Source organism: Solanum tuberosum, unplaced genomic scaffold, assembly GCF_000226075.1.
Source record: "Solanum tuberosum cultivar DM 1-3 516 R44 unplaced genomic scaffold, SolTub_3.0 scf00322, whole genome shotgun sequence".
NCBI classification, from domain to species: Eukaryota; Viridiplantae; Streptophyta; class Magnoliopsida; order Solanales; family Solanaceae; genus Solanum; species Solanum tuberosum.
In genome coordinates this window covers 242,831-261,141 of record NW_006239245.1, presented here as the reverse complement: position 1 = coordinate 261,141, position 18,311 = coordinate 242,831, and the positions used below count along the sequence as shown (strand labels likewise).

Here is an 18,311-nt window from a genome sequence, read left to right as displayed (position 1 = left end):
TAAGAGTAAAGTGGGAATGATGCATTAAATAGTTGTCAAATAAGGAATTGTGACATTCTGTTTTTTAGACGAACTAAAAAGGAAATGATGTGATATAAATTGGAATGAATGGAGTAATATATTTTTATATTTAATACTTGCGTTTATAAAAAGATATATAATATAATATAAGGTTGATACAATATTGCATCATATTAGATATGGAGTAATAAAAATATCTTTAATATGTTAATTGTATGTCAAAAAGATATTGAATTTAGTTATTATGTCAATAGTAACAATAATATACCAAGTTATTATGACCTTTTCACTACCTCATGAATTTAGAGAAACTGTTTTTGAAAGACCCTCGATTTAAGTGTAACTATTTAAAGAATAAAGAAAAGGAAAACAATGACGTGAACTTAACAACTTAGAAGAGAAACAATGCAGCAAAGCCTAAAAAGAAAATGAACAACAACAAAATAGTGCAGTAGCCGAAACACAATAAACAGATGATGATAAATATCAAAAACTAGAAACACATTAATATAGCTAGTACAACGACATACACCAATGCTTGAATCCTCAAAAGCGAAGACAATACTCCACTACCTACTAATTTTCTACTCTAATACGCGACCTCCATATCCTTCTATCTAATGTCATATCTTTGATAATCTGAAGTTGTGTTATGCCTTGTCTAATCATTCATCTTCAGTGTTTTTTCGATTTACTTCTCCCTCTCCTTGTGCTTATTACATCCAAGTTCCAACCCTCTCGCACCTTCTTAGAGGAACGTTTGCACATCCCCACTTCACATGTCCAAACCATCTCAACCTTGCTTCCCCCATCTTGTCCACCACGAAAGTTGCTCCTACATTCTTTTAAATAACCTCATTCTTAATATTATCTCTCTTATATGTCCACACATGCATCTCAATATCCTCATTTTCACAGTATACACCTTCTAAACATGAGAGTTTTAAACTGGCCATCACTCTGCTCCCGTATAACAAACGTTGGTTTAACCATCACTACGTAAAACTCTCATGTTCAAAAAACTCCGGAGGCAAACCTCCACTTTATCCACGCGCCGCATCAATACCATGTGTGATATCATCTTCAATTTACCATACCAAAATTATTGTGTCAATGTAATAAAATTTAATTTTATTATTTAAACATATTTATTTTAGCATTAATTTTTATTATTTTACAATAATATTTTATTAATGATTGATTTAGTAAAAATAAGGACTTCCAAATTATTCGCCAAAAAAGTTGGAATAAAAGCTAAAAAGCTAAAAAAAATAATTTAAAAAATGCAAATGCTCTTTGATTTTTCAGCAGAGTAAAGCAGTAAACGGATCTCACATACACACACAGTGGGCTCTTGTTAAATCAGCTCTTCACATTTCAAAACAAACCCTAGCTGTCCTTTTTTTCATTCTCTCTCTCTACTCGTTCTCTCTCTACACTTCCATGGCTTCCCGGAGGCTTATCGCCTCTCTCCTCCGTTCGTCGGCTCAACGTGGTGCCGGCAGCGGTGGTGGTCCAATATCCCGATCATCAATAGCAAACTCCATTGCTAGACCTGCTTCACGCGCATCCCCTAAAGGATTTCTCTTAAACCGTGCTGTACAGTACGCTACCTCCGCAGCAGCTCCGGCGTCTAAGCCATCAACACCGCCGAAGTCATCTGATAGTGAAGCTAGTGGAAAAATTACAGATGAGTTTACAGGTGCTGGTGCGATCGGGAAGGTTTGTCAGGTTATTGGTGCTGTGGTGGATGTGAGATTTGATGATGGATTGCCTCCAATTCTTACTGCTCTTGAGGTGTTGGATAATCAGATCCGACTTGTGCTTGAGGTTGCTCAGCATTTGGGTGAGAATATGGTTAGGACTATTGCTATGGATGGTACTGAAGGACTTGTTCGTGGTCAACCTGTGCTTAATACTGGTTCTCCTATCACCGTGAGTGATCAGAATTCCTTGTCGTTTTCTTTTTCATTTTCAAATATTCGTGCTTTACTTGTTTAAAAGATTGCATTTTTTTTCTGAAGGGTCAAAACTTGAATATTAGCGTTGTAGGAGCTGTATATATTATACATTGTTGAAAGTGCTTTCAGATCTTAATGCAGGAGATCTGTAGTTCTATTATAGTTCACAAAACTGCAATACGGTTGAATCATCTAATGTAATAGTTATCTGTTTAGGAAGAGTAAATCAATGATCAGTTGATCACACTTCAATCTCAAGTTGGTTGGGGTATTCATTCTGTTACATTTGGCACATTGCATCCGAACACCTTCTGAGAGTTTCGGAACGTCCAATCCCAAGTTATAGGTTTTTCTGTACAAAACCTATACTTATCCTTGTGATTTGTTGTGAGAGTTTTGAATAAAATAGTACCTTTGAAGTGGAAAGTGGGCTATTACTATGCAGGGTGTTGAATTCATCTTTGCTCATGATTTAGTGTACAGTTTGAAAGAAACTTGGCACTGTTAAGCTGTAGGAGTTTACTACCATGGGAGTGGATCACTCATGTGGCGCTGTTAAACTGTAGGAGTTTACTACCATGGGAGTGGATCGCTCATGTTTCCTTATGATCACCAGAAGACATCCATCACTCATGTTTCCCCGCATTATTTTGTTTTTTCTTTTAGAATTTATGATGGGGTATGGTGACTGTGCTTTGGCTTCGTTGTAATGGTATCTTCTGATTGTTTTTGTTTTTAGTATCTTCCTTTTGGCTGCCGCCTGTCTTGTCCAAGTTTTCCTTGTATAACAGTTTGCTTACGTTTAGTTGAGCTTGGACCTATTTAATTTGTTTTGAGCTTGATGGTTTCCCCTTCTTGTGATGACAGGTTCCTGTCGGTCGATCCACACTTGGCCGTATCATGAATGTCATTGGAGAGGCAATTGATGAGAGAGGCCCAATTAGTAAGTCAGAATTTCTGTGGATGAGCCATATTCTAATTTATCCATTGGACTAAAAGTGTAATCTATCCATACGAATGGTTCTGATAATTGCATCTTAATCTGTAAAATGGTTACAGCAACCGATCACTTTTTGCCAATCCATCGTGAAGCTCCTGCCTTTGTTGAGCAAGCCACTGAACAACAAATTCTTGTCACTGGTATTAAGGTACTTGCTTCAGTTCTTATTTTCTTGGGCGGTATATTTTTGCACACCATCCAAAATGCTGCATTCACTAATGATTCCTCTGCTACTGCTTTTTATTGAACTTAATAATGCTGACTATTCTATCATTGTTGTGCTTTTGGTCAGGTTGTTGATCTTCTTGCACCATACCAAAGAGGAGGAAAAATTGGGCTGTTTGGTGGTGCTGGTGTTGGCAAAACTGTGCTTATTATGGAGCTTATTAACAATGTCGCAAAAGCACATGGTTAGGATTGGTTTATTTGTACCTCCTTATATAGGTCATATAAAAGTCACTGCAAAGCTGATCAGTTGGATGACTTGACTATACAGGTGGTTTTTCTGTCTTTGCCGGTGTTGGTGAACGAACTCGAGAGGGTAATGATTTGTACCGAGAAATGATTGAAAGTGGTGTCATCAAGCTAGGCGAGAAGCAAGTCAGTTTAATCAAAAATATTTTCTCTACCTCTTTGTCTCGTATTGTTTTTATCTTTGTGTTGCTGACATATTATGATCTCAAACTATTTCAGAGTGAAAGCAAGTGTGCCCTTGTATATGGTCAAATGAATGAGCCCCCTGGTGCTCGTGCACGTGTTGGACTTACAGGTTTGACCGTGGCTGAGCACTTCCGAGATGCCGAGGGGCAGGATGTGCTTCTCTTTATTGACAATATTTTCAGGTTTACTCAGGTAGGCTTATTTTTAAAAGTCCATGTATAAATTTTGCTTATTTTGTAAAACCTGACTGTGGCACTATCTGCATCTTGTATTGAAATAGGCTAACTCAGAAGTGTCTGCTTTGCTTGGTCGTATCCCATCTGCTGTGGGTTATCAACCAACTTTGGCTACGGATCTTGGAGGTCTTCAAGAACGTATCACCACCACCAAGAAAGGTTCTATCACATCCGTCCAAGCTATTTATGTGCCTGCTGATGACTTGACAGATCCAGCTCCTGCTACAACCTTTGCTCACTTGGATGCCACAACTGTCTTGTCCCGTCAGGTATAATGCCATTGTTTGATCTGGTGCTGTAATTTTATTAACTTTCACAGTTGATGGAGTTCATTTAACTTTGGTCATTACATTTCTTTTTGGATGACAGATTTCTGAGCTTGGTATCTATCCTGCTGTCGATCCACTTGATTCTACATCCCGTATGCTCTCACCTCACATTTTGGGAGAGGATCACTACAATACTGCCCGTGGGGTGCAGAAAGTTCTTCAAAATTACAAGAATCTTCAAGATATTATTGCCATTTTGGGTATGGATGAGCTTAGTGAAGATGATAAGATGACTGTTGCCCGTGCACGTAAAATCCAAAGGTTCCTCAGTCAGCCTTTCCACGTTGCTGAAGTTTTCACTGGTGCCCCTGGAAAGTATGTCGACTTGAAGGAGAGCATTAACAGTTTCCAGGTAATTAATCTCCTCAATCTTCGACTTATTTGTCAGTTTATATTCATTGTCGTTTGAACTTTAAAATATGAGATATTTTATGTTTGTTGCATCTAATTGTTGTATGGAGGCTTTCTCATGCTGCTAGTATGCTATGTGACTAGAAGTTCCTTTTACCTTCCCTCTCCTTTGTATGTAATGAACTACTGAATTTATTAGTTGCTCTCACATTATCATACATGCTATAAAACTCCTTCGACATGTTAAAATCTTAATTATTCATGTGATGCCAACTTTCCATGTTTTTCTGCTGATAATTGGAGTTGAGCATCTGCCATTACTTTCCCTTGTCTACTGCAAGAATGTGCAGTGCTATAGTATGTAATTGACCTTTCTTCCTGGTTTTTATGATGCTGATGAGTGCTTTTCAAATTTTCGCGACTCCCCATTCCAAAAAAAGAGGACTTTTTTTTTTCTTTTTTGCCCTTGATTGAAGATTGTCAACAACTTTAGGTACCTTCTTCTGTTTGATCCTATGTTGATGAACTCTTTGTTAATATCTTTTGACAGGGAGTGTTGGATGGCAAATACGATGACCTTTCAGAGCAATCGTTTTATATGGTTGGTGGTATCGATGAGGTCATTGCCAAGGCAGAGAAGATTGCAAAGGAATCTGCAGCCTAGATAGATTATAAAAATCAGTGACTTTCTTTTGTTCTCTTCACCAAAATAATTTAGTTTGTGACATTTTACTTTCTTTTTGGGAGGGCCGAGGGGTCCAAAATCTTTTGTTTCATCTTTTCCAACGCGGGATTGTTATAGAGAGACATGCTGCAGCCAAGGACGTTGTTGCCAAACCCCCTGTTCTGTTGTGTCACATAATAAGGGGGTAAATGGCGAACTTGTATATGTTACTTCCATGTCTTTTTCGAGAATTTTTGATGCTCCAATTATTCTTCATTTCATGGCCGATATCATCTTTCTTTGTGCAGTGATCATCTTATCTAAACTACTATCTACACTTTGGGAGTCATTTATCTCCAGTAATATTTGCTATTCTTTAAGAGTTATACTGATTTTCTGGACATGTGTGTTGGTGTAGCCAACTTCTTGTCACTTCCTAAGTATGTTGTCGTAGATGATATCTAGTTGATTCACATTGTGATTCAAGTATAGAAAACACCCATGAACTTAAAATTTGTTCGGATCCTTTCATATGCTCAAATCTCTTTTTAGTGGTTTCTTCAGAGATCTTTATCATTAATGCAAACTTTATTTTGATGTAAATTATTAGTTTTGTCATGATCTTGAACTATTGATAGCTTTAGAAACACTTTTTTACATATTCGATCTGCCACGTGTCTCAAATTCTTGAAGGAGTACAAAATTCTTAATAAAAGTTATGAGTTTAAGGGCGTTTTCAACATCTTCTCTGATTTCAAAGTTTGACTATTGACAAAACACAACACGAATACCTATTGCCTTAATTCATATCCCCCACAACCTTCTACCCAAGTTTACACTCTTAATAAGTTGAAAATGTGTCTTAGTTATTTCTCTGCAGTACTTTTCTGCCTATCTCTACCTTATTTAAAACCATCCATAATCAATCTCTCACACCTCCACATTGGGCATCCGTGTATCTTCTCTCCTCAATACTTTCCGGCTTATCTCTATCCCTTCTGAAATCATCCATAATCAACCTTTTACACCTCCATCATTGAGACATTCGTGCATCTCCTCTTCACATGTATGAACCATCTCAACTTCGCTTCGTGCTGTCTTGTCCTCCACCAAATCAACTCCCACCTTGTCCGAATATTCTCATTTTTCATCACCTCTCTATATATACTCATATATCCAATCAACATCTTCATTTTCGCATCTTTCACATAAATTGAGACATAAAAATCACGTAAAATGATTGGACACCACGATTATTTTAAAAGCAAAAATAATAACAAAGGAAACGACTAGAAAAAACCCAATCTTACTTGGCAACCTCACCCCTTCTCTTATACATGACTTCCCCATTAAGCAAATAGCAAAATCACAACTTCCATTTTTTCTTCAATTGACTTCTTCTTCTTTCCAAACAGATACACATCACAGTAGTTCCACCGTTAACAATGGCAGCACCGTCGTCAATGACGGCGAAAACAGCCAACGTAATGCTTACAATCCCTGAGAAGAAAACTGTCTCTCTAGATCTCTACCGTCCACTCAGAAACTACATAGTCTACAATTACTCTGAACGCGAAGCTCAAAATCTCGAAGATGATCTTCAAACGCTTAAGCAATTCCGTTCCGATATCGAACGTGGCCCTAATGAGTCATCTCTTCCTGCTCGCCGTGATCTTTTGCAGAATTACTATAAAGCCCTTTGTGCTGTTGAGTCTCGTTTCCCTATTTCACCTGATCAAGACCATATTAATTCTGTTACTTTTACTTGGTATGATGCTTTCAAGAACAAGCTCAAAGCTGCTCAGCAGAACATCTATTTAGGTATTTCCTGCAACTTTGTTCAATTGGTTTTTTTTTTTTTTTGAATTTTGTGTACTTTTGTTCTAATTGTATGCTTGTTGATTGTACAATTAATAATTCCTGGGATACAGCTTTCTATTGCGCGCATTTACTCTCAACTTCTAAAGTAGTCTCCTTTTCCCTTCATTTTGATCTTTTTGTTGTTCAGCTTCTTATGCTACTCACTTGCGCTTAGCTTCTACATTGGCCTCGTTTCCCCTTTTGTCTTTCCAAGTATTCAGTATCTTCATTCAATTGGGTCTTAAATTTTGCATCTTTTGTTGTCAGTCCTTGCTTTTTTAGTTTCATAGTGCAGTTGATGTTGTATAGGGTATAGCTTTCCATTGCTATGCACTTGCTATGAGCAGATACATAGGTGTCCCATTCTCTTTTCTGGAAAAACTTATCTAACCATCATTGAAATTGGAGGTGGTGAAGATGCTCAAGGAATTTGCTTGAGAGTACTATCTAAACCTTAGACCAGTACTATCTGGAAATTAAGGGGTCGTTTGGTTTGAAAATGAGTTATGATGGGATAAGTTATGTTGGGATAAGTTATGTTGAGATTAGTTGTGATGGGATAAGTTGTGTTGGGATTATTTTTTATTGAGTGTTTGGTTTGTTGTATTCAAAATAATAAATTTTAAGAACAATTTATTTGTTTACAAAAATGCCCCTCATTAATGTAAAAAGTGATATAACAAAAGGGTTGAAAGAGACATTTTTGTCATTTACCTATTTTATCCCGGGATAAGTTATCCCGGGATTACTATACCACCCTAGGTTAGGGATAACTTATCCCGGTACTAATTATTAATCCCGGGATAAGTTATCCCGAACTTGCCAACCAAACAACAAAATAAGCGGTACTATAATTTAATCCCGGGACTATATGGTATTATCCCTCACACCAAACGACCCCTTAAGGTACGGTGTATATATATATATATTATACACACTCTGATGGTATCAATGAAGAAAAAGTCACTCCAGTGAAAAACTACTAAATTGCTTCTTAATACTATTAGGGGTCGTTTGGTTTGAAAATGAGTTATGATGGGATAAGTTATGTTGGGATAAGTTATGTTGGGATTAGTTATGATGGGATAAGTTGTGTTGGGATTATTTTTTATTGAGTGTTTGGTTTGTTGTATTCAAAATAATAAATTTTAAGAACAATTTATTTGTTTACAAAAATGCCCTTCATTAATGTAAAAAGTGATATAACAAAAGGGTTGAAAGAGACATTTTTGTCATTTACCTATTTTATCCCGGGATAAGTTATCCCGGGATTACTATACCACCCTAGGTTAGGGATAACTTATCCCGGTACTAATTATTAATCCCGGGATAAGTTATCCCGAACTTGCCAACCAAACAACAAAATAAGCGGTACTATAATTTAATCCCGGGACTATTTGGTATTATCCCTCACACCAAACGAGCCCTAAAGGCTTTATTTTTTTTATCTGTGCTTGAGGGTAGTTATGTCTAGCGTAGGAAGTGTATTGAATACTTATTTGCTGCCAAAGCCTAGATGAACATTAAACACACAGCCGTTTTCTTCACACAAATTGTCTATATTTACCTACGAGTAATTATAAAAGCATGGTGATATTTGTCACTTGGTTAGGAAAATAGGGGTACATTAGCCTTAATTATTACGAGTTTGGAGAAATCAATGTTAAGCTCGAACTATTGTCATCTTATCATACAGTTCTACTGATCCTTTTTTTTCTTGGGGTGTCCACAGAAAAAGCTGCAGTTTTGTTCAATCTGGGGTCAGTGCACAGTCAGATGGGATTGGGTTTTGATCGTTCATCAGTTGAGGGGAGAAGACAGGGATCACATTCCTTTATTGCTGCTGCTGGGGCATTTGCCTTCTTGAGAGACAATGTGGCAATGAAGGCATCAATGGGCAGCTCCAACACTGTTGATGTCTCTGTCGAATGTGCTGGGATGCTGGAAAGACTCATGTTGGCTCAGGCTCAGGAGTGTGTTTTTGAGAATAGCATTGCCAAGGGAAATACTCCTGGTGTCTGTGCAAAGATTTCAAGACAGGTTCATTTCTCTATTCCTTCGCTTAGTCTATGCCACTCAATAACTTCTGTATGAGATTTACTTATAAAGAAAAAAACTTATCTGTGAGATTTAGTTGAGTTCTTGACATCAGTCACATTGCTATACATCATTTTTTCTTAGATAGCTCGAGTGAGTTAGTACTTTTTCTTCTCTTTATTAGAATCTTCCTAAGATTTTTTAAGGTAATAATTTAGTCCATGACAGATGAAGACCACTAATTTTTACATTTCTATCAAAAATCTAGTCAGCGAGGAAAGCTCCTATGGTCTGTGCAACTTTGTATTGTTAATATGCACATTTTATATTAAGTAATAAATAATGACAATCCTACATGTAATGAGGCTTGGATTGGAGTTTGGTTGAATAAACTCATGTATAAATTATATTAGACTATTCTATAGGTGTGGCATATGCAGCTTGAGAATTAGGGTTTGGTGAGAACAATTTCATATATTTTTCTTTTCGAATTTTAATTTGAACTCTGTATAGTTCACTGAAGAAGGCATGTCTGAGTTGGGTTGGCTAGTTCCTTCAGATATTGGTTCTTAGTTAATTGCACATGTTATTTCCTGTAGATGGCATCTCAACACGTATCATTTAGCTTATAAGTTGTAAATAATCAAATTTGGCCAAACCAGTGGAGTTTATTTTAGGTCTTATTAAGTGCTTGGACGTAGAGATGCAAAATTGATGTTAAAATGAAATGAATGCCCCATCACAGGTTGGATTGTTTTATGAGGAAGCTTTGGCAGCATTAAATGTTGCACCTCTGAACCAGCACTTTGACAAGGCTTGGCTAGCTCATGTTCAGCTTAAGGCATCACTGTTTTATGCTGAGGCCTGCTACAGGTACAGTCTAGAGCTCCATGACAAAGAAGAAATTGCAGAGGAAATTGCAAGGTTGAAGAGTGGTGTTAATGCCTTGTCTGAGGCAAGAAAAACATCTCCAAGGGGAGCACCACAGCAGCTCTTGGATGCAATTACTAAGCTAGAAGCTAGTTCAAATCTAAACTTGGAGAAGGCTATTAAGGAAAATGACAGAGTCTACCTCATGAGGGTTCCACCAGCCAGTTCTCTGTCACCACTTGCAGCATTTTCCTTGGTCAAGCCTATGCAGATGAATGATATTCTGGATGCAAGCAAAGAGAAGATGTTTTCCAGTCTTGTCCCAGACAACAGTGCAAAAGCTCTTTCTAGGTACACTGAGATGGTTGATGATGTCATCAGAACTCAAGCCGAGAAGTTACAACAGGGGAGTGAGCTAGCTCGAGTGAGGCTCAGAGAAATGGACTTGCCTGATTCTATTCTGGCCTTGGAGGGAAACTTATCACTACCTGTGGCTTTAAAAGAAGATGTAGAGGCAGTGCAAATTTGTGGTGGTCCAGCTGGTTTGGATGCTGAGATGCAGCAACTCAGAGATCTGAAGAGGGTGAACCAGGAGTTGTTGGTCCAAACGGAGGAGCTTTTGCAAAAAGAAGCAACGGAAGACACACAGTTTAGAACTCAATTCGGAACCCGATGGGCAAGGCCTCAATCTACTACCTTAACAAAAAACCTGCAGGACAGGTTAAATAGGTTTGCAGCAAACCTGAAGCAAGCCGCAGAAAGTGATGTCAGAATTGAGCGTTCAGTAAGGGATCATGCAGCACTCATGTCAATCCTTGACTGCCGTCCAGTACGTATTTATGATTTGGACCTTATTTTGCATAACTAGTCATGTCATGTCTCATTGTGCCACTTCTAGTTGACACCTGGGTTTGTCAAGGGCTTTACTCATCAAAGATAAGCTAATCAAATGCTCTGGCTCTTGGATTTATTTGTAGATATATAGTATTAGGTGTTATCTTCTGAAGATAACTATCAAACCTATCTGGTAATAAGATGGTGAATTAGATTAATCTCTTAACAAGCTTGTACCACCACTAGCTTAGTAAGATGGTCAATGCTTCTATACCATATAATTTGTATCTTCTCTCATGGTTCACTTCCAAGGATTTTCAACAGGTTAAATGCATACTAGATTTGTAGTCCTTGATCCTTAAATTTTGATTTCATTTTGAAACTTGGCTCCATCTGTTGCTTATTGTACATGTATGTCATGTTATTGTTGCAAAAATATTTCATCACTGCATCTAGTGCTTATCAAATACAATGTGACAACACTTCTCTTTCTCTCTGTGATAGCTGTCAAGTTATGTCCTGAGATGTGCATTCTCTTTTATAGATCGAATCTGCTCTTCCAACCTTGGCAAGACCAATCTTGTCTTTGGACGCCACTGAAGATGCCATTGTGGGAGCCCTGAAGCAGAGCCTGGTAACAAGGAATTAGTGGCGTTACATTTGTGTTATTTGGTCTTTCTGTGTTCCTTAGCCAACGGTTTATGTTGCAACCTGTTTCTTGAGTAACTAAAGCCTGTTCTGTTGGAAGGCCTTACAGGCCAACATATATATCATCTCCTTTTTTTTTGGGTTGGTGGGTGGTGGTGGGGTGTGTGGGGTGTGTGGGGATGAAAGCATAACTTATTTCCGTTTGAGAAGTGTCTAAATTTTTTCTGATGACGGTTTTCTGCTTTTGCTTTTTCGTCACTAGGAGATAAATTGAAAATTGATGTCAGCCGTGCATTAACAAAATACTTTATTAGTGAATATTAATCAACCTTCATGGATGATTTTTGAGCACTTACTGCACATTATTTCTAGTTTGAAATTCCTATAATGCCCATTTTGTGATTGAGAAGTGGTCTTTGAATAGTAAATTAGAAGACAATTATACTATGCAGGCATCTTTGGATATTAAGTAACGTAATATTTAGTATATTGTGCATGACTGCATGTTACTAAAATTACGGAAGGAAATTGTCCGTAAATATTTGGATATATGAACTGTAGAAAGGCACTTCAGAACTTCACTCCAATCTGTTTTAGAAAGAATTATTTGTCCTATTTCGACGTAGAAGCTTTACATTGTTGCAACTTAAATTATTTTAGTGGTCTCCTTCAAGTCATTGTTGCTTATATTTGCAGAGGCAACTAGAAACTCTTGGTGCTCAGCGCGCTGGTCTGGAAGATATGCTGAAAGATATGAAGAGGAAGGTATAGTAAGATTCTTCTTAAAATATGCTCTGCAAAGTTGAATTCTATAAGGTAGAGTTGGACTTCTTTTTGGGAATAAAGCTTCAGCCACCTTTGGTCCGTTCTCATAGGAGAGTTGGACAAGTATGATATCTTTCACCCTAGCAGGTGATGAAGATATAATCCTTTGCTAGTGCACATCCTCTTGTTCTGCTGCTCTATAGTTATTGAGTTTATTAACATGATATTAATAAAGATAAGTTCATACTATAATGATGTAAGCCATGGATAAATATATTTTGGCGTCAAAACTCACTGTTGGCTGTTGCCACCCTGAATGAATCCTTGGATTAGAGGGTTTACTCTGTGCAGGTTGTTCCACCGGTGGATTGGATTTTTGTCCAACGGTTTCATATGTTCTTATCTTATTGATGAGTGAAGGACCAGGAGCTGCAGTAATAGTAGGAATGAGGCCCGCTCTCTTAATAATTCTGTTAGAATGTCCCATGTTTGTTGAGGGAATGGACAATTGTCTCCTTGTATGATTTTGAGCAATCCTCACCTCATTAGCTAGCTTTTGGGGGTTGAATAAAGCCCATGTTTCATTTCTATACGTGGTATTACCTAATGTTGAGCCGCATTGTTTATTGTTTACGCTCCAGATCCACCCCTGAGCTTTTAAGGGGTGGTAGAATGTCCCGCCTAGGTTGAGGGAACGAGATGTTGTCTCCTTATATAATTTTGGGTAATCCTCACTTCATGTGCTAGTTGTTGGAACTGAGTTAGGTGTAGGATCCATTTGCTTTACAAATTCAAATGGATAGTTCGATTATATCACATCAAGCGTAGCTCTTCATTAAATTGAGAAACTCATTATTGGGTGAGGGGAGCGAGGTTATTTGGTTACGCAGCTTGATAATTCTTTTAGTTATGTCTCAGAATGTGATCTCGCAACTTCCATTTCTAGGGAAGTCGAAAAGTATTTTTTTCAGAGTATATGAAAAAGAGGGATAGATCGGGCCTTTTTATAAAGAAGCGGTGACATAGTTAAGACTACTCCTCTGGCATTAGTCGCTGGTCTTCATCATCTCAGTAGCAGATAACGTAATATGAATTTGCCTTTGTGCTAAGTTAACATTTGTGTATCCATATACAACATGCTTATTTCTTTTAGCATTTTCTTTGCCTTGCTTCACCATGAAGGGATCTAAACATGCTACTTGACTTTATATCTGTTGTGTGATATTAATCAGGATGATATACTTCCAAAATTGATGGCATTCACGGGCTCCCAGGAGGATCTTTTCAGGAAGGAGATAGCAAAATATGATCATCTTTGTGAAGAAATTTCTCAAAACCTCGAGGCACAAGAACAGTTGCTTCTGCAAATTCAGGTTCAGAATTCATGTCTTTTTCAGGGCTATACCTTTTTGTTTTGCTGCACTTTTTCATTTCAACTTGGGAGCTTCTCTTAAGCTTTAACTTAGGAATACTTGTGTGGTAAATGTGAGGTAGTGTCTATTGCACAGTCCTTAGTAGGAGTTCCTTTATATATTACCATATTGCTAGCTTCAGGATTGCTCTTCAGAATACAATTTATAGGTAACAAAGCAAGGGATGCAAGGCATTTTCCTTTTTTGTTTCTTTTAATCCTTTGTGTCATCGCCTGGTGTTTGTTTTCAACTATGATTCTCTATTTCTTTTTACGCTGTCCAACACGGGTAGTTGCATTTTTTTGATCTGGAAAGCATTACAGATGTAATATAATGAAATCTGTTGCAGAGCAGTGGTGGAGTCAGGAATTTGGCGAAGGGTGTGCAAATTTTCTTGTTAGTAATGTTAAGAGCGTGCAAAATTAAATACATACTCATAGTAGCTTATATTTAACCTCTGTACACCACATAATTTTCAGCAAAGGGTGTGCACTGGACCACCCTTCACCTAAGGTGGCTCCACCCATGTTGCGGAGTCCAACGTGAGGCTCTTATGGGATGGGTGGTGTGCTCTGGACCACCCTTTGCCTAAGGTGGCTCCACGCGGAGTTCAGCATCGGTCTCTTATGGGATGGGTAGTCATTTGATATGGTCTTTGGCAATTTACCTCTTGAGCTAGCTTTTGGGGTTGAGATAGACCCAAGATCCATTGCTTTACATGGTATCTACGCAGGACCCATCCCAATTCTTGTTATCCGATGTTGGATCCCCATATTAAAAATTGCCCACACTCTAGATGTCCAACATTGGGTGTGGTGGTGGTGGGGTGTTGAAGAGTCCCACGGCGGGCTTTTATGGGAGGGGTGGTCTCCTTATATGGTTTGGACAATTCTCATCTCTTGAGCTAACATTTGGGGTTGCGTTAGGCCCAAGATCCATTTCTTTACAACATTCTTAATTGGGATATCACCCATGGCATGCCTTTCCGTTCCAAACTTTTTTGAGTTACACATGTTAATCTACTTGTTTGTATCTAGAAAGTGTTAAAGAGAAATGTTTGGTTGGGGGAGGGGAGGGGGGTTTAAAGAAGTTCATAGCATGAGTGTTATTTCCTTAATTGCAGTTATATTTGTGGTGTTTCTTTTCTTATTTGATACTTGTTATTTCATATGTTTGAATCCTGTGATTTGCATGTCATAATTAGCGCCTGAAATGAGTTTATATGGATAAATATGGTCAATGAAGATTTATTTAGCCGACCCCAACTTGTTTGGGACTGAGGTGAAGTTATATTTTTGGAAATTAAGAGTTGTAGTGCACAATTATTGCATAAAGGCATGCTTAACCAAAGCATTGTATTCCTTCGGACCAGAAATGCTTCATGTTGAGTTTCCTTTGTGCAAGCATAGAGAAAAAGTCCCTCTTTTGGGAAAGAACAATCTACTTGGGCTGGACTTCATTATTCAAGCTTCATCTCCTTGAATGCTCTCTAACAAGGTGGTGTTCCTTTTGCAGGCTCAAAATGATGAGTTTGCTTCTGTTTTCAATCTTGAAGACTATAAAGGTGTGTTTTTAATTCCCATAATCATTTTGCAATGTTTGCTGTAGAACAATGAAGCTTAGATATTCTTGATACACAAAGATCTTCTGTCCCAAGTAACTTAGGTGGGCTAAATTTTGATGGGCTGATCCTTTCATTCAATTTTTGCATATCAAAATGACTTCTTACTGCTCATTATGTGTCCTGTGGTATAATCAAAGTAAGTTAGGTCCCTTGATGTCATTTTAAAGGGATGCTGCAATTATCAATTTTAAAATTGACATGGTGAAGTGCTGTCCAGCCCTTACTATGATATGTTGGCCATTTATCATCTGCATTCTCTACTAGTTTATATCTTATCTGTCTACTTTGAATTTTCTTCTCGGGGTGGCTTATTGATATTTCTTCTAGTATGGCTGCTGATTTCAGATGTTCTAGTTACTGTTAATTTGCTAAGCTCATTCTTGTCGATGCCACAGCTTCCCGCGAGAGAATCTATAAGCAGATTGAAGTTGCCATTATGAAATATCAAGAAATCAAGGAAAATATCAATGAGGGATTGAAGTTCTATGTAACCCTTCAGGTATGAGAATTTTCAACTCTTTTGAAACGGCCCTTTCTATTGGAGTGGTTTGGGGAGGGGGTGGAGATAGGAATATTTGCTCACCCAGTGTACAACACAAGGAGGATTCCAACCATTCACTTGCAGTGGAACCTCTGAGCATATTCCACTTGTGATATAGGATCATTTGTGTCCTAGATAAGATATTTTGTTGGGAGAAGAGGAAGCTGGGGTGGGGATAAAGTGAGCTAGATTAGAGTCAGTGAACGCTTTCCTTTTGGTTCCATGGAATTATAATGCAATTGGCTTGTATTTCTGGGACCTATTTTATCCCGTTGAGAGGATTGAGATGTGACTATTCCGTGGGTTACATTTTGAACCCCTCCCCGATGGGGGAGGGTTGGGGTTGTGATAATTCCATCGGATACATTATTCCTCTCTCTCCATCTCCCCTGCCTTTGGCTTTACTGTGCGGTCCTTTACCAGCTCCACCAATAAAGAAATTATCAAGGCGAATTATTAGAAGAACAATCTGAGTTGTAATCTCTCATCTAATCCATGAATTACTCACGATAATAATTTATACAATCCCATCCCACTAATCTCACCAAGAATCTGTCATTACAATCACATTCTCGATTTTCACTCTAATTCAACTGTATGATAATCTACACTCATGTGCAAAGTCAAAGAACCCCTTTGGATCTTCTCATATAAGCCTAGTCAATGATGTCAAAGCCCCCGATACTCCTGCAAATCTGGCAACGATCTTCAATTGTCTAACCTCATTTGCTAATGGTTGTATCTGCTTAGGTTCTTTGGTATGAGGCTTGGTTTGAGCCTTGTCAGGGGTGGGAACTTGTAACTCAAAATTGCTTTTCTGCACTTCAAAGATTCATTTTAGTTGTGCGCAGTGGGACAGATCACTAGTCTTATTCCAGTTCTTCCTGAATATGTCGAGCTTCTTGGATCTATCTGCAAATTTCCAGGATATGAATTCATATAAATTTGTCTTTTGTTGCACAGGAGGCGATCACTAATGTGAAACAGCAATGTAGTGATTTTGTGATGACAAGAAACATGCAGTGCCGAGAAATGATGGAAGAGGTACAGAGGCAGATCTCAGGTCTCAGTTTCCAGGATAATAAAAGTTCAAGTGGGTATACTTATCCTTCAGTTGGGCATGCTCATCAGCCTCCAAGATCCAATCCCCAAATGCCGACCGAGACTGGACATATACCCAATCCTTCTCGACCACACCAGGCTCCTACATACCAGCCTCCTCCTCAGCAACCTACAATGTCGGGATATAGTCAAACTTCTCCTCCTTATAGTTCTCCACAACCGCCTGCACCTCCTCCTCAGCAACCAACAATGTCTGGCTATAGTCAAACCTCTCCTCCTTATAGTTCTCCACAACCGCCTGCACCTCCTCCGCAGCAACCAACAATGTCTGGCTATAGTCAAACCTCTCCTCCTTATAGTTCTCCACAACCGGCTGCACCTCCTCCTCAGCAACCAACAATGTCTGGCTAGAGTCAAACCTCTCCTCCTTATAGTTCTCCACAACCGCCATACCATTTTCCAGGTCAAGGTCAAGGTCAAGGTCAACCATATTCGCATCCACAGCCCTATCCTCAACATCAACAACAACCTCCACCTAGCCACGAGTACGGCCAACCTGCTTATCCTGGTTGGAGGGGTCCATACTATAATGCACCTCCACAGCAACCCGGAGCTATGCCTCAGCCTCCTTACACAGCCCCTTCTCCATATCCTCATCCTCCTCCCCATCAGAGTGGCTATTACAGGCAATGATAGTTTTCCAATAACTTTCTCCGTGTGTATCTCATGTTCATTTTTTATCGTTCTCAAGTCGATTGGATTGGACGTAACGAGACTTCTTTGTCTGTACCAGATCTTAGCATACATTGTTATACATTTGTAAGTAAGTTTGAATGAAGCACACATGTACAGGGTATCTCCTTGTAAAATTGATTACCTAAACTACAAGATCAATAATTTTGGAACTCTATAAGATCTGATATCTCTCGTGAATGATTAAAAAAAATGTGATCTTATTTTTTTGTGGGTATATTTGTTGGTATTTTGCATATACCAATAGTAATTTAATATGTCATCCGTTAAAAAATTGTCATATTTATGCCATTGTGGTTACAAAACCTGTTCATTTGTGTAGTTATTTTTTAATGGTGGTTTTGTAAAACAGCTTTGTCACGTGGCCTCTTGTTATAGGTCTGCTTACCAAATCGAACAGGGAAAAGACTCAAATATGTTATCGAATTTTGAAAAAAAATCCATCTATATCATTTTTGTTTGAGAAAGAGCTCATGCTCAAGTCAAATTTGACTTTTTCTCTTGTAATACGTAATACTTGCTAACCACCCTCTAAAAATGACATACTGTTCTTTTTGATACAAAATCAAATGAAGACATCTATATCTCATCAATAAGGTTGTCTACAAAATAAATTAAAGAAACAAACAAAGGGAAATTAAATATTTGAGTACTAGAAAACAAAAAATGTTAGTAGCTGTTGG

The 18,311-nt window shown here is 38.2% G+C and overlaps 2 protein-coding genes across 2 annotated transcripts; both read left to right on the top strand.

Annotated features, from left to right (window-relative positions):
* Positions 1 to 1,344: 1,344 nt before the first annotated feature.
* LOC102584460 (ATP synthase subunit beta, mitochondrial) lies at positions 1,345 to 5,510 on the top strand. The gene is made up of 9 exons (XM_006360365.2): positions 1,345 to 1,956; positions 2,850 to 2,925; positions 3,042 to 3,130; positions 3,275 to 3,392; positions 3,479 to 3,582; positions 3,676 to 3,834; positions 3,923 to 4,147; positions 4,248 to 4,559; positions 5,109 to 5,510. Exons 1-9 carry the CDS (start codon positions 1,465 to 1,467, stop codon positions 5,220 to 5,222), a joined length of 1,689 nt encoding a protein of 562 aa, XP_006360427.1. The 5' UTR covers positions 1,345 to 1,464; the 3' UTR covers positions 5,223 to 5,510.
* A 1,004-nt stretch (positions 5,511 to 6,514) lies between these two features.
* Positions 6,515 to 17,831, top strand: LOC102584129 (ALG-2 interacting protein X-like). The gene is made up of 10 exons (XM_015314827.1): positions 6,515 to 7,043; positions 8,815 to 9,122; positions 9,865 to 10,818; positions 11,368 to 11,457; positions 12,168 to 12,236; positions 13,469 to 13,609; positions 15,164 to 15,212; positions 15,668 to 15,771; positions 16,777 to 17,234; positions 17,310 to 17,831. Exons 1-10 carry the CDS (start codon positions 6,668 to 6,670, stop codon positions 17,566 to 17,568), a joined length of 2,808 nt encoding a protein of 935 aa, XP_015170313.1. The 5' UTR covers positions 6,515 to 6,667; the 3' UTR covers positions 17,569 to 17,831.
* Positions 17,832 to 18,311: the final 480 nt, after the last annotated feature.